This window comes from Mastigoproctus giganteus, chromosome 6 (genome assembly GCF_048544385.1).
Source record: "Mastigoproctus giganteus isolate SK-2022 chromosome 6, ASM4854438v1, whole genome shotgun sequence".
Lineage (NCBI taxonomy): Eukaryota > Metazoa > Arthropoda > Arachnida > Uropygi > Thelyphonidae > Mastigoproctus > Mastigoproctus giganteus.
This window is the reverse complement of record NC_143580.1, coordinates 105,008,261-105,024,112: the sequence shown is the minus strand read 5'-3', so window position 1 is coordinate 105,024,112 and position 15,852 is coordinate 105,008,261. Positions and strand designations below refer to the sequence as shown.

Here is a 15,852-nt window from a genome sequence, read left to right as displayed (position 1 = left end):
GGCCTTTTTCTAGTGGGAAAAGGACTTATTAGAACCAGTGGCTTATTTTATGGCCACTGTCACAAAATCATTTTGCATATAATTTTACTGATCAGAATTTTTAAAATTTCTATGATAGTTTACTGAAATTTTACAAGTATATGTGAAGAAGTTTTTACATAAATAAATATGTATTGCACAACTTAACAAATTAAGTGGCTCAAAATTCAATTATACTCACGCAAAGTTGGCTCTCCATTAGCAACACTCCCTTGTGCAGGAATAGACTGGTCTGAGACACAGGTGAAGGCTCAGGAACGGCTGATATATGATTGTAGTTTGCACACCTGGGGACCAGTTTTTTAGTGTCTACGAGAAAGAATAATTCAGAATCAAGATCTTTAAGACTTCAAATGTGGAATGATTGATGTGAGCAAGACATGCAGATGCAGGATAAGAGCCAAAATGTTAAGTGCTACAATTGTATGGTGTCGTGAGTCCACTGTGAATGGCTCAACAGTGGTGATACAATCAGCCAAAGGTCACATTTGGTTAACACCCACAGTAGTATCATGCATCTCATCTTATAACACATGAGACAGAATCTCAGTTATCGGTTGATTCAACTACTGCTCATCTCAGTTGCCCAAATTATTTGCTGTATGATTCCTTTCGCCTCAAAGGTGGTACTTGTGCATATGTCCGTTCTGATATTCTCTGTCAGAGACTTGGTAATTTGGAATCTCCTCTTTTCGATCTTCTCTGGCTTAAAATCTCTCTACCTCATTGTATCAAATTCATCTGTTTTCTCTACTGTTCTCCCAACTCCACTAATCACTTGGAGCTCTTTGACTTCCTCTCGTTGCAACTTGACTTTCTCCAGTCCACCTTTCCTAACAGTGAGGTGATTTTCCTTGGTGATTTTAATGTTCGAACTCCAGCTGGCTTCCATCTTCTAGTCACACAGACCCAGCTAGTCGAGAGGCTGAGGCTTTTGCAATTACTAATGACCTTGCACAGATTGTTCATTTACTACCAGAATACCGGACAATCCTAACCATACAGCCAACACACTTGATCTTTTTCTCACAAACAACCCTTCTAAGTACACGGTCAAAGTGATAGGTCCTTTAGGCACCTCAGATCACAACTTGGTGATTCTCTTCTCCAATGGAGCCTTTATCTCATGGCTATTCCCAACCTCGTATTGTTTGGCATTACAAGAATACAAAATGGGATGACCTGCAAGATTTAGTTTCTTCTTTTCCTTGGTCAGATTACTGTTTCCCAACTTCTGATGTCAAAGTTTGCTTTGATCATGTCAGTGAAATTATTCTTGCAGGAATGGAATCCTTTATCCCACACTCCACTTTAAAATCTCGTCCTTTATCTAAACCTTGGTTTTCCAATAAATGTGCTAAGGATATTCAAGAAAAGAATGTTGCATATCATAATTGGCTTGTTTCTAATTCTTCAGTTTTATTTTCTACATACGCCAAAGCTCGCAACAATTTTAAAGCAGTTATTAATCAGTCCAAACTAGAGTTTGAACAGGCTAAGAGTAGAAAACTTGCTTCTTGCCGTAATGGTAGCCGAGCATTCTGGTCTCTTGCCAAAGCTATTGGCCGCATCTTTTGCCCATCTCTGCTCCCACCTCTATCCAAACCAGATGGTTCTGTTGTCACTTCGGCCAAGAATAAAGCTGACCTGCTAGTATCCATTTTTCTTCCAACTCATATATTAATAATCTTGGTAAAACACCTCTCACCATTTCCAACACCCTCCATTCAATGCCTCCTGTGGTCTTCCGTCATACCTTGATGGCAAGAAAGCTCCAGGTCCCAATGGTATTTCTCCGCTTCTTCTCCAAACCTGTGCTCCTGAACTTATGCCTGTTCTTTGCTGCCTTTTTTCACTTTCTTATTCCAAAGGTGTTTTTCCTTCAGCTTGGAAATTTGCTCATATCCAGCCAGTTCCTAAAAAAGGATGACAAATCCCTCCCATCCAATTATCGTCCCATCGAAATTACTTCTACTCTTTCTAAAGTAATGGAGAAATCAATTAACTGTCAACTCTTAAATTACCTAGAAACCTTCGTCTGATCAACAATTACCAGTATGGATTCTGTCAGTGTCGATCCACTGGTGATATTCTGGCTTATGTTACTCATTTATGGATAATTCAATGGAAAAGTTTGGTGAAACACAAGCAGTTGCTCTTGACATCTCAAAGTCTTTTGATTGTGTTTGGCATAAAGATTTTCTAAACAAGCTTCCATCTTATGGTTTGCCAACTGTTTTTTGTAATTGGTTATCCAGTTTTCTCTCTGACCGCTTACAGAGGGTGATGGTCGATGGCTCTCTGTCTTCTAACTTCTCCACTAATGCTGGTGTCCCCCAAGGTTCAGTTCTTTCCCCCACTCTTTTCCTCTTGTATATTAATGACCTTCTTCCATTGACTGGAAATCCTATCCATAGTTTTGCTGATGATAGCACATTGCATTCCAGTTTCCATTTTGAGAAATCTTGCCCTTCTCAATCAGCTTCAACTTTTCGAAAATCTGCTACCAATTCCTTAAATTCTGATCTTCAGGTAATTCTCCAGTGGGGCAAAGATAACTCAGTTGATTTCAACCCTTGTAAAACTCAGTCTTGTCTTATATCTTGCAAAAAGGATTCTTCTGCTCCTATGCTTATCTTTAGTGACACTCCGATTTCTAGGCAAAATGATATATCTCTTTTGGGGATTACCCTGACTTCTAATCTCTCTTGGCACAAGCACATTACAAATATTGCTTCCTCTGCATCTAAAAAACTTGGTTCTCTTTCACTCTCGGTGTTACTTTTCCTCCAAACAACTGTTCACTCTTTACAAATCGCAAATCCACCCTGCCATGGAATATTTTTCCCACATGTGGGGTGGTGCCCCCAAAATCTCTCTCAGGCTTCTTGATTCCGTTCAGAAGAGGGCAATTAGGTTAATTAATGATTTATCTCTAACAGTCTCTCCACTTGCTGTCTCATAGAGGTACTGTTTCTGCTGCATGCTTCTTCTACAGATATTTCCATGGGCACTTTTCTTCTGAATTGGCTTCTATAATTCCTGCTCTCTCTTTCAAAATAGTCCCAACATGTGGCACCACCAGCCAATATCCATTTACAGTCCAACTTCAAACTCACAGAACCAACTTTTCATCTTCCTCGTTTATTCATTCAACTGCCGTTTTCTGGAACAACCTTCTTCATATGTATTCCCTGAAAATTACTCTACAGAAGTTCAAGTCCATTGTCAAGAAATATCTTCTTTCATTTTCTCAACCTCCAACCCAAGCACGGTACTAAGTACTATAGGTTCTAATACCTCTCGTGTTTGGCATTTACATAAAAAAACATGAGCAATGCAGCACAGTATGTCACCTGAATGCTCTGTATGAAACTGCTGGTGTTATGGTTTAGGGATTGTTTTCGTCACATGCTCTAGATGCGCTGATCACTATTACTCAATGGCTAGATGGGAAAGCTTACCTTTCTGTCATTACCAACCAAGTATACCCCTTCATGATGACAGCGTATCCAGACCACTTTGGTGTCTGTCAACAAGATAATGTGGCATGTCACAAGACCTGGAAAGTTATAAACTGGTTTTAGGAACATGACAGTGAATTTGCCATCTTCCAATGGCTACTGAACTCAGCCAGTTTCACCTCAGTTGAGCATGTTTGGAATCTATTGGAAAAGGACATTCAATGTTATTTCTATTCACCTGACAATGTGTGGATATTACTGGATGCATTGTGCAATGCATGGGTAGCACTAGCACAGGATACCTTTTGGAGTCCATGCTAAGTTGTGTTCAGGCTGTATTACAGGCAAAAGGTGGCCTCATGAGGCCACCTTTTGCATTAGTTGGGTGTTGCTAATGCAAAGCCAACCATATGTGTGTGCACGCACGCATTCACTCACTCACTCACACTCTGAGTGATTGCTGGGCCACAGTTTGCATGGATAATTAGCATTAGCATTAGTAGAGGCATTTGATGCAAGAAAGCAAGCTTATGCAGCATCAGCCAAAAAAAAAAAAAAAAAAAAAACCCACTTCCACTTCACCCCTCTGTTCGTTCAAAATACCTGTCCAGCTGAGCCTTAAACTTATTTAGGCTATCAACCTCCACCACAAGGGATGGAAGTCTGTTCCACCAACCAACCACCCGCTGGCTAAAGGCAAATTTCCGCACATCTATCCTACATCTGTCTTTCCTCAATTTGAATTTATGCCCTCTCAGGTGATTATTCTGAGCAAGAAGAAGAATCCCATCGGCATTGAGCATGCTCAAACCATTCAAGGCTTTATACACCTCTATCAGATCACCTCACTGGTGCCTAGTTGCCAGTCACTGTAATTTGCAAAACTTAAGCCTTTCTTTGTAAGAGCAACGCTTTGTTCCACTCACTAATCTTGTTGCCCTTCTCTGTACTCGTTCCAGCAGCTCTACATCCTTCTTGAAATGAGGCCTCCAGACCTGTATACAGTACTCTAGGTGTGGCCTGACCATTGCCTTATACAATGGAATAATCACCTCCTTATCCCTGCTGGAAAAATTCCTGTATATCATTGACAATACTCCATGAGCTACTCTTGCAGCCCGTCTGCACTGCTCAGAGAACTTCATATCTGCCTGCACAACCACCCCCAAGTCCCTTTCATTCTCTACCACTGTCAGTGTAGTACCACAGAGTTGATACGTTGCTCTGGGGTTGCTGTTTCCCATGTGTAGTACTTTACATTTGTCAATGTTAAACTTCATTTGCCACCTCTCAGCCCATCTGCTCAACCTTTCCAGATCCTGTTGCAGCAGCATAGTGTCAGCAGTGTCCTTGACAACCCTGCCAACCTTTGTATCGTCTGCAAACTTGGACATTAAGCTTGATATACCATCATCAATAGCCACTATTCACCATAATAGCCACTATTCACCTAGGCATTGATTTTACTAGATGTCTGTTGGGATCTGCAACCTGCAAGGTGTTCCAGTGCTGTAATAGATGATGGTTGCATGTCTATACACCTCACTTCTCATTCCAAAACATCTCACAGGTATTCAATTGGATTGTGGTCAGGTAAATTTGGAGACCAATCAAGTTGGGCAATATCTTCACTGTCTTCTTGAACCACTTGTGCACAATGCAGACCCGATGACCCAGCACAAAGTGGTAGATGACTTTCATCAACTGGTGAAATACCACCACTTTGCTTATTGGAGGTTTGAAGTGGTGAAACCCATGTTTAGTCTCTAAGAGCAAAGTTTCCGGCATTCCCCTCCCCCCATACTTCTCCTTCAACCCATGCACAGTACTAAGTACTATAGGTTTTGATACCTTTTGTGTTTGGGGTTTTCATAAAAAATATGGTGCAAGGAAGCCTGAGGCTTATGCTACACCAGCCAAAAAAAAAAAAAAAATTCTGAATTACCCTGAGAACAAGAGTCAGAAGTAGAAAGGAATCACCAAGAAAGAGAAGAATGATGATATCCAGCTCAGGACCCTAGGTGTGCCAAACCCATGTTCACTAAATGTAAACCCCTAGGGTTATCTCATCTAGGAAGATCCTGTTTCTGTCCTGGGAAAAAATGTGAAATAGCAGGGGGCACATGGTCTCCTAAGAGCTGCTGGTAGACCTCACTAGTGAAATATTGGACTGTATGCACCATGGGTCTAAGTACTTGCCAGAAAAACATGCTCCATGTTAAGCAACCACTGCCACCTGCCTGGTTAGTGGGCACCATTCATGATGGTTTTGTGGACTGGTCTTGCACCACACATGAAGGCAGCCATCAGCATATTGTGCCAAGTATGTGGACTCATCTGACCAGCACACTTGTTTCCAGTCCTCCAGTGTCCAACCAGCATGTTGCTGAAGCAACAGCATTTGCTGTCAACAATTATCAATGGTGAGGAGAGGGTGTCTCCTGGATTATCTGCTATGGAACCTCATACATCTGAGTGTGTGCTGCATCATTTGGGATATTGTTCTTATATTTCCTGTATTGTATTACGATGTCAACTGTTACACAGTGACCTGCTGCTGAGCCCATACAATGCATTTTATCCTTCACTCACCATAAATATGGCATAATCCTTTACAGTTCTGTTGGTGGGAGGTGGTTTGACTCATTTGACGCTTTCTTTATACACCTTAACCACAGTGGGCCATGCAACCAACAAGACATGCTGTTTCTGATATGGAAACACCTGATGCACGAGTTCCACAATCATGCCCTTTTGAAACTCCATGATATATTTACTACGTCCTGTAACTGCTACTTTATCACTTTGACTTGCATCCCCCTAGTGTAGGAAGCTGTTCAGCTTTTTATAGTGTGAGTTATGAGGCATAGTCCATTGCAGATGGGGTGGTCATAATTCAGTGATTGTTGAGTGTATATTCTCTCTCTCTCTCTGTATCTCTGTCTGTCTGTCTGAAAAAAAAAAAAAAAAAAATATATATATATATATATATATATTTTTTTTTTGTCAAAAATTGTATGTACAGTTTTTGTTACCTTTTTATTTTTTAATTTTATGTAATACACATGAGTATAAATATGAGGGGCATTTCAAAAGTTCATGATCTGAGTATGAAAAAGTAGTGATGCAGTGTTAAAAATTTCTATGCTTAATGTATAGCACTTCAGATAGTAGCCCTCTGAGTGTCACACAGTTTCAAGAATGTCTTTTTTTTTTTTTTAATTATTGGTCCTTCGTCAAAGTTGTGTGAAAGAGGAAAGATGGACAAAATCATTCACCATCCAGTCATCCACTATTTGGAGAAAAATGGGGCTAACACCAAAGGCAGTTCATGAGGATATGGTTACATCAGGGGAAGATGCTCCTTCCTGTTTTGTGATTAAGTGGATAGCAGAATTTAAATGAGGGAGGGAGAGTCTAAGACTACCCATGCTGTTGAAGACCTACAATTATTGGGACATTGCAAGTTCTCTATTATTATTATTATTATTATTGCAGCTTCTCTATTATTAATTGCATTATATATCCCCATCACCTGTTATGTGGGACACACATTTAGATGAGATGCTCAAGACACTGGCAATGTAAAAGTATCTGCATGATGTATCCCAAAGTTTTTGACAGCTGATCAAAAATAGGTATGCTCATTAAGATGTGATTACTGCAATAGATGCATTCCTAGTGGCACAAGAGAAAACTTTCTTTGCAGTTGGAATGAATGCATTGAGAAATCAGTGGCAATTGTGTATCCAAACATGACTCCAAGCGGGGCTATGTTGAAAAGTAACGTATTACCAGACTCCTCATATAATTCCTTTATACCAGGGCCATAATCTTTTCAAATGCTCCTTGTATATTTATTATGCAATTTTAAATAATGGTATTAATTTTAAAAGGAAATAAACATTTACTTATTAATAAAACATTTTCTTACATTATTTAGAAATATTACACAAAAAAATACCAAAGTGGTTAAATTTTCAATGAAATATTAATATATATTCACTAGTAATAAATGTTATATGGTCACAGGCAATTGTATGGCTTTTTACTTTTTGCTAAAAAGTAGGTGAAATTAATAGCCCAGAGTTGAAAAAAAAAATAAAATAAATAAATAAAAATAAATAATTAAAGGAAAGTAAAAAAAATATATATACAGACTAAGACTGTAAAATCTGTACTCAGGTTATCTGAAAGTGTAGTTCCCTTCTCTACTAGTGACTGCCCTGGATATAATAGGTATGCTGATTAAGAAATGGTTCCATTTTAATGGTTGCATTATTTATCATCCATTAAGGTTAAATGCCAAAATTAAAAAATATATATATAATTATATTATATTATATTATATTATATTATATATTAATCATTATCAATACAGATAACTGGCTGACACATGGGAACTGCTGTCTCTTTAGGATGTCACACCATTTTACTATTTCAGTGATATATACATACTGGGATAGTCCATATGTACAACCTATAATATTTCAATAGTTGCCTGTATATTTACCCCTATGCCAAATTACACACTCTTTAAATTTGCTTAGTGCACTGTATAGACACCTGTGACATTTCTGTTATGTTGCCATAACAGAAATTATCAGTTTTATACATTTTGTAACAGTGTTAATCTAAATAGATAACAGTAACTATTCAGAAATTACAGCTATACAGAAACCCACACACACACACACACACACACACACACACACACACACACACACAACAACAATAATAATAATAATATAGGGACACTTACCATGGCCACACTAGGTTGGGTCAACTAAGAAATGAACGAAAATTCTTTTGTTGTCCTCTGATAGAAGTAGCTGGGGTGACCTCTAATTGAATTATGTCAGTGTGATAGTACTGGGGGATTTTATATGGTAAAGCATCACCACCAGAAGGTTAAAAAAAAAACAAAAAAAAAAAAAAAAAACCAATATACAGTAGACTTTTAGGAATTCAAGGTGTCGTTATTTTGATTTTTCCGTTATCTAGAAAGTTTTATTTTTAATATATTTAATGCGGAAATAATGAGGCTAAATAACAACTGGAGAGATTAAGATTCAATTTTATTAGCATTCTAATAAATTGAGTTAGGTTACATAGTTCTTCTCTCCTAAAAAGTTTTTTGTTTCTGAGAAACGAGCAAACTGACCAATACATGCAACTTCAGTCTTAGTTGCTTTGGTGCAAAATCAACCAATAACCTGGCCACAAAAATATCTTAATGGACTTTAGCCCCTTAGCTAATTTTGTACTTACTGAGAAAACACTGAAATAATGAAAACAAACAAATCATTAAAATTGTTAAAACATTTAACATCAGATATGTGTTGTAATGGTGTCTTTTATGCAAACGCTGTTGCATTCTACTATGTATATTGTAATGATACCAGCATACTATCAGTATGTTAGTTTTATAACATTCTTATCTTGTAACTAAAGAAGAACTGCTCTAAATTTATATGGAACACTAATAGTAGTTGAATTGTCACTTATTCTTTTAGCTCTGTCGCAAGAGCCATCATTCTGGAAAATGCAGTTACCTGTCTGCTGCAAGTGAGAAGCAGTTGCAAGTAGTAATTTTGATTTAAGGATATTCTTGTATATCTATGCATTCAGAGAATCCTTAAAAGATGTAGGTGATCAACTCTTATTCAAAATAAGGTCCCACACTGTCTGAGGTATAGGAAATTTCACTGTGGACTCTAAGCAGTGTGAGTGGAATTACTTGCCTTTTCACCTCCTTATACACTGCTGTCATCGAAGCTATTCAAGTTAAATTTTGACTCATTAGAGGAAAAAAGACTCGCTTCTCTGGAGGCCACTCTGCATATCATTTAGCTCACTTAAACTTTCAATTCTTTTTCTGTTAAACTGATATGTCTTTCTGTCTACAAGTCCTTCAGTTTTCAAGACACAAACACATTGTATCTTGGTATGCTGTAGAAAGTCCCTTTCTTCTACTTCCTTTCCTTTTCATTTAATAAGAGCCTGTTTTTCAAGTTTAGAAAACAGTCATAAAAACTGATGACTGTATAGATGAATACTTATTTCACATGTAGAAAACCTTTGCAGCCACACTCTTTTTTGCATGGTGTTAATTGTATGTATTTTCCCATTGCAGCCCCAGCACAAATTAACAGTTAGGCTACTCGGAATGTCTTTATAGCTACAAGCTAGATAATACTTCATGATATGGATATGGGGGAAGTCCGATGTAAGATGGATGCATTATTTACAACTTACAAACATAATTTTATTGCAGAAATAGAGCTTAATTTTTTTGAGGTGATGCAGTTTCATTGAATACTACTACTATGTGTTTTTATTTATAATTTTGTTGTTCATAGTTAGATTAATAAATTTCCTTCTCTTTATAGAACATGATGAATGCAGTACAATGGAGCATGGATGTCACAAAAATTCTATTTGCATAAATACTGCTGGCAGCTATAAGTGTGAATGTATGGAAGGTTACAGAGGTGATGGGTTTATTTGTGAATGTAAGTTTCCTCTTCTTTCTCTCTCACTCACATGCTCACTCGTAGAAATTCTTTAGTTCCCGTAACTAAACCTCCTTTTCCAAAAATGAGTTTGAAGTAACATACCCTGATTACTGTTGATTAACAGTCTATTTCCTGACTTTGTAGCAACAGAAAACTTGGGCATTAAACTTGAAATACCTACATCATTATCATTAATAAATATAGGATACAGAAAGAGATTAGTAATAAACCCTTGTGAAATCATGTAACATTTTCCATAAAGCGAGCAATAATATAAAAAAAGCCTTGTGGAAGTGAATTAGAAGCTTTGTTTAAAGTCTAAGTAATCTTTTTTTCTAACTTCCAGGATCTACCACAGCATTCTGATTATGTCTTTACACACCTCACATAAATTATGCCAATGCAGATTTTTCTAAATTCTTTTAATTTTTGCCGTTCTTCATTTAAAGTATATTTAATATGTCAGTTTTTAACACATTTATTTTTCTAATAATTATCATTTCAGTTTTTCTCAGTATAGGAAGTAGGATTACTTCCAACCTTAAATCCTCTATATACTTTTGTATCTGAAGTTAGTTGTGTTCAAGACCCTTTCATATGATATGGTCTAATATGCTCCCTCAGTGTATACTTGTTACTGTTTTTATACCGAAGTTGTTTGTAATTAAGAGCATTTGGCTTGCACAAGCAGCCTTAATTACAAATACTTTGTGGCTTATCAGGGAAAAGGTATTTAATTTGTTTTAATAAAATATCTTTGTGCATATATTTGTCATTACCTCCTAACTTGCAAATTTCCTCTCAGTTATTATGATACTTTCTTTGTTATCAATCATTACTGTTCTTTCTAACTTTCAAAAGAACTCTTCCTCTTTCATTTTTTGAGCCTTCAATTGGGCTATTTGTTGGATGAAATTTGCTACATGAACAAGCAAATTTCATAACTGAAGTTATCTTTTTATGATATGACTGTATATCCCTGCGGATAATGCTTCCCAGTTAAACTTGCTTTCAGCTAACTCTAAAAGTTATTTTTATACTTGTCACTGTATTTGAAAAGCAGAATAAAGCTACAACAATTTAGCTGCAATTTCTCTGTATTCATCTTCTTGATTTTGTTATGCGCATTAATCTGATACGATGTCAATCTAATTCTGATATTTCTGCTACTTTTTCATTTAAATGGTACCTACATTGATGTACCATTTCATTTTCATTCTTTTTTCTTTATTTTTCATTTTGATGGTACCTACATTGAGGGTGTCAAAATTGTTATTTTCATCCACTTCTTTTTTTTTTACAATTTCATAATAGATAAGATTGGTCAGATATTTTTTCTGGCAAACCATGCTGTGATTCCCTTATTTTCAAACACAGTATTTCTATGGCATTTTTCAAAAGCAGCATTTCTCAAAATGTGTTTGAGAAATGCTATAGAAATCTATAGAGATGCACTAGAGGATCTGCAGATGATGTCTGAAGTTACTTATACATATTTAAAAAATGAAATAGTTAACAGCATATAAATTATTTTTGTTAAGCTTGGAGAATCAAAAAAAATTTTTTTTTTTTTCAAGCCAAAAGGAGTCTTTATGTTATTAATGCTTGAGAGCTGCTGCCCTTTACTGTTAGCAGTGATCAAAATATGAAATTATCATTAGTAGTGCCATATGATGCAAGAAAGCAAGTTTATACAGCATCAGCCAAAAACACAAAAAAAAAAAAAAGAAAAACCACACTTCCGATTTGCCTCTCCAGAAGGTTTGTCCAATCCTTCCTTCAATTTATTTAAGCTATCTACTTCCACATTGACAGATGGAAGTTTGTTCCAGCAATCAACCACTTGCTAGCTGAAGGCAAATTTCTACTCATTTATTCTACAACTGTTTTTCCTCAATTTGAATTTGTCATCTCAAGTGCATAATCTGAGGAAAAGGAAGAATCCCATCAGGATTAAGCTTTTCTCAAACCATTTAAAGCCTTAGACACCTCAATCAGATCACCTTGCAGGTGCCTAGTCTCCAGATGCTGCAAATTGCAGAACTTGAGCCTTTCTTGATAAGAGCACCCCTTCAATCCCCTCATCAATCTTTTTGCTCTTCTTTGTACCTGTTCCAACAGCTTTACATCCTTCCTAAAATTAATGTCCATTGATTACCACTTTTTGTCTTCTATTGCTCAACCATTCTTTTTTATCCACAGCAGCAACTTTCCCTTAGTGCCACAATGCTGTACTATGTGCAACAGTATTAAAAGCTTTCCTGAAATCTAAGTATATGATATCAAAATTATTTTTGCATCCAGTTCCTTTGTGACCACATCATAGTATCCAATGAAATTGGTCAGGCAAGATTTCCCCATAACAAATCCATGCTGTGTGTGAATTATAGCTGCAGTCTTCTCTACATGATCCTGCATTGCTTCTTTTTGTGACTGACTCCATTACTTTCCCTGGAACAGGAGTTAAACTAGCAGGTCTGTAATTATTCGTGTCACCCTTAGATCTCCCTTTGTGAATTGGGGATACATTTGCATTTCTCCAGTCCATGGGGAACTCCCCTGAATCCAAGGATGCTCTCATAATTATGGATAATCTCATAATTAAGGATAATACTTCCTTTGCTGCATCCCTTAATATAATTGGATAGATCCCATCTAGCCCAGTTGCCTTTCTTATGTTTAACTTCAACAATTTCTCCTCTACATTCCTCTCAGTAATTACAAAGTCATTTAGATTCCTATTAAAGTTGGATAAACGTCTGGCTTCCAATTCTCTACAGAATTCCTCATGTGTGAATGTAGATGCAAAATACTCATTCAGTTTGTCAGTACCTGAGCAGGATCATCAAACCATCAATATCAAGTGGACTAATCTGATTCATCCCCTTCCTTCTACAGTTTGCATGGGTAAAGAAGTCTTTGCTGTTTTTCTTTGCCAGAGATGTCTCATAATCTGCCTTTGCCTGCCTAATCTCCTCTGTGACTTGATTACAGACTAGTTTATATCTTCCATAGGCTTCTGTGTCGCTTGATAATTTGTATGCATGCCATGCATTTTTCTTCTCTGCTACGAGTCTCAGTGCCGCCTCCATAGCCAGGTGGGCAGGAGCAGCAGTGCGTAGCACAAGCTTCTTGATTAGACTGGGGTTCGAGCCCATGACTACCAAATATGGAGGATGCAGAAAGGTCAAGGAATGACCACTGCATATTCCTGGAGCAATATGGGCTTAGTTGCTAATGCTCCTAAAAACCAAATAACAACAAGTCTCAGTTCATCTGACATCTATTTAGGCCTTAATCTTGAAGAGTATTTCTTTGTTTGTGTGAAAAACCTAGTATCTTCCAAGATACTTCCTAGTACTTCCTTTAATGCTTCCCATTTAGAATTTGCTTTTGGTAACATTATCCATTGGTCCCACAATATAGAATTTAAAAACTGCCTGAGATCACCATAGCCACCTTTACAAAAGCATAAACCCTTCCCTTACCCCTAATGGCCTAAACTCTTTTGTGATCATCTTTAATTAAATCCTAAGTAACTGCGATCACTGCCACCTTGTGGTTCTTTTATCTCCAGATTCTGAATGCATGAATAATCACTGCTGATAATCAGATGAAGAATATTACTCCCTCTCACACATGCTGCTGTAGAAAACATTCATCCAGAAATCCACAAAAGTCTTACTAGTGTGCGAGTGACCAACCCATAAGTTCCAGAAATATCTGGAAAGTTAAAATCCCCCAATATAAGACATTCTGATTTTTCTGGCCTACTCTGTTTCTCTATACAGTTGTTCATTGTACTCATCAGAGTCATTAAGCATATAACACACTCCTACCCTCATTTTTGCTTTCCCAGTACTTATGTCACATCAAACTTGCTCAACATTGCATTGGCCACCCATGTAAACTGGATGCACTGGCTGACATTTTGTTTTTCTTAACTAACAGCATAAACCCTTCTCCTTTCCTATCCTGTCTGTCCTTTCTGCACACATCGTACTCACCAAATTCAAATTCTGCATTCCTTATATCCATGTGGCAAGACATCTGATATCCCAACAATATCTCCCTTTGATGTCTTGACCAGCACTTAAAATTCATTAAATTTTATTTATTTCTTATACTCCTAGCATTGGTGTACATTCAAGTATACAAGTACCTAGTCTTACTCTTAGTTACCCGAATACAGCCCATGTACTGCCACACCCCAACTTACGTAAGGGTTGTGTTCTGTGGAACTCTACATAAGTCGAATTTTACATAAGTCTGAATTTCCCTAAAGGCTTATACAACTCACAAATATGTGCACTGAATTTGATTGAAGTGAAAAAGAAATGTTCGAATTTGTAAATAGAATTATTTATTCAATTTATTTTTATTCATGTGCAGGAAAATTTCAAAAGTGTGCAATTACAAAAATTTCACTTTAACATTGTGGAAACCAGCTCAATGCTTGAACCTATTAAGAATAAGTATGGTGAAATTCTTCACCATACTTATTCTTAATATCTTCATAAATACTTCTTGCTTTTGCTTGAATGGCCATTAGACTCAGGGGCCCTTGTTTCTGAATCTGAATTTCCATTCATATTATTAATAGCTTTTCCATCTTCAATATTATCTTAAATGTGTTGATCCTTTAACATGTTCTTTTATATGCATGCTGTTCTGTAATATTCACTGTTGAAGCAGCAAGATTTAATTCCCTTGCAATAGATCAGTGGTCTCCAAAGTGGGATGTGCAAGACGATCCATAGGGTGCCTGAGATAGCCCTCAATAAAATTGAGTGCTGTTTTCCACACTGATATATAATCTAGATATAATACATTATATCTAGATATAATGTATATCATGTAAATTATTTATAAATAAAACAAATAGTATTGCATTACATTTACTACACTTGTTAATTAATGATTTCTTATCATTTTGTACTCTAACTTCAATTTAATTTTGTTTTATATTTTTTTGTGAACTTTTAAAATTATATGTGATTTTAGATATAATGCTTTCCATGTAAAATATTTTATAAATAAAAAAATATATTAAACTTATATATTTAATTTTTTTTACAGGGTGTGCGCTAGTCCTTTTAAGTAAAATTAGGGTGTACAACCAAAAAAGTTTGGAGACCACTACAATAGATAACAAACTTTGTCCTGCACCTTACTTCTTAATGATTTTCATCTTCATTTCTAAATCAATTTTGTTTCGTTTCATAGCACTGCCACCACATACACTTTCCGCTGGTAACTTTACCTTCATCATTGTAATAAGTACATAGGAATCAAGAAAAGGTGTTGTGTTTTTTTTTTTTTTTTTTTTTTTTTTTTTTGAAGATTTCAGTGAAGGGGAAACACATTTCACCATAACAACATAAAAACCCGCACAATTCCAGTTACCGGTATTATTGCAAATGCAATAAGATGAGTTTACTATCCGTTTATAATAGATTTCACTAACAGAAAAGCCCATAAACTGGAAAGTGCAAATTGTTTTTGTTTTATCTTCATTTCTTATCATTTTGAATCAATTTTGTTTCATATGATAATGATGAAAGTGTAGTATATTCTCTGGCCAGATCACATACCCTTCCTCTTAGCCAATAGTAGCTGTTGTAACCTTGTTGGCCATGTGTTTTTTTTTTTTGCATCCTTTAGTTAAAAGTGATTTTTGTGTTGTGCTTATTTGACATAAATTAAAAAAAAAAACTAATACAATTTCCATCATAAAAATGATCTTCCAACATTATATAGCTGGCAAAAATTTCAACTTCTTGGAACAAATTACCAAGAAAAAAAAACAATAAAAAAACTTATTGGGTTCG

The 15,852-nt window shown here is 36.3% G+C and overlaps 1 protein-coding gene across 1 annotated transcript in view; it reads left to right on the top strand.

Moving 5' to 3' along the window:
• The window catches only part of LOC150084486 (protein kinase C-binding protein NELL1-like), a 512,402-nt gene that overhangs the window by 358,535 nt on the left and 138,015 nt on the right, over positions 1-15,852 (top strand). Inside the window, exon 14 of the mRNA XM_090375239.1 lies at positions 9,896-10,018. Within this exon, the coding sequence (XP_090231365.1) occupies positions 9,896-10,018 (123 nt within the window). The remainder of the gene's footprint in view (positions 1-9,895; positions 10,019-15,852) is intronic.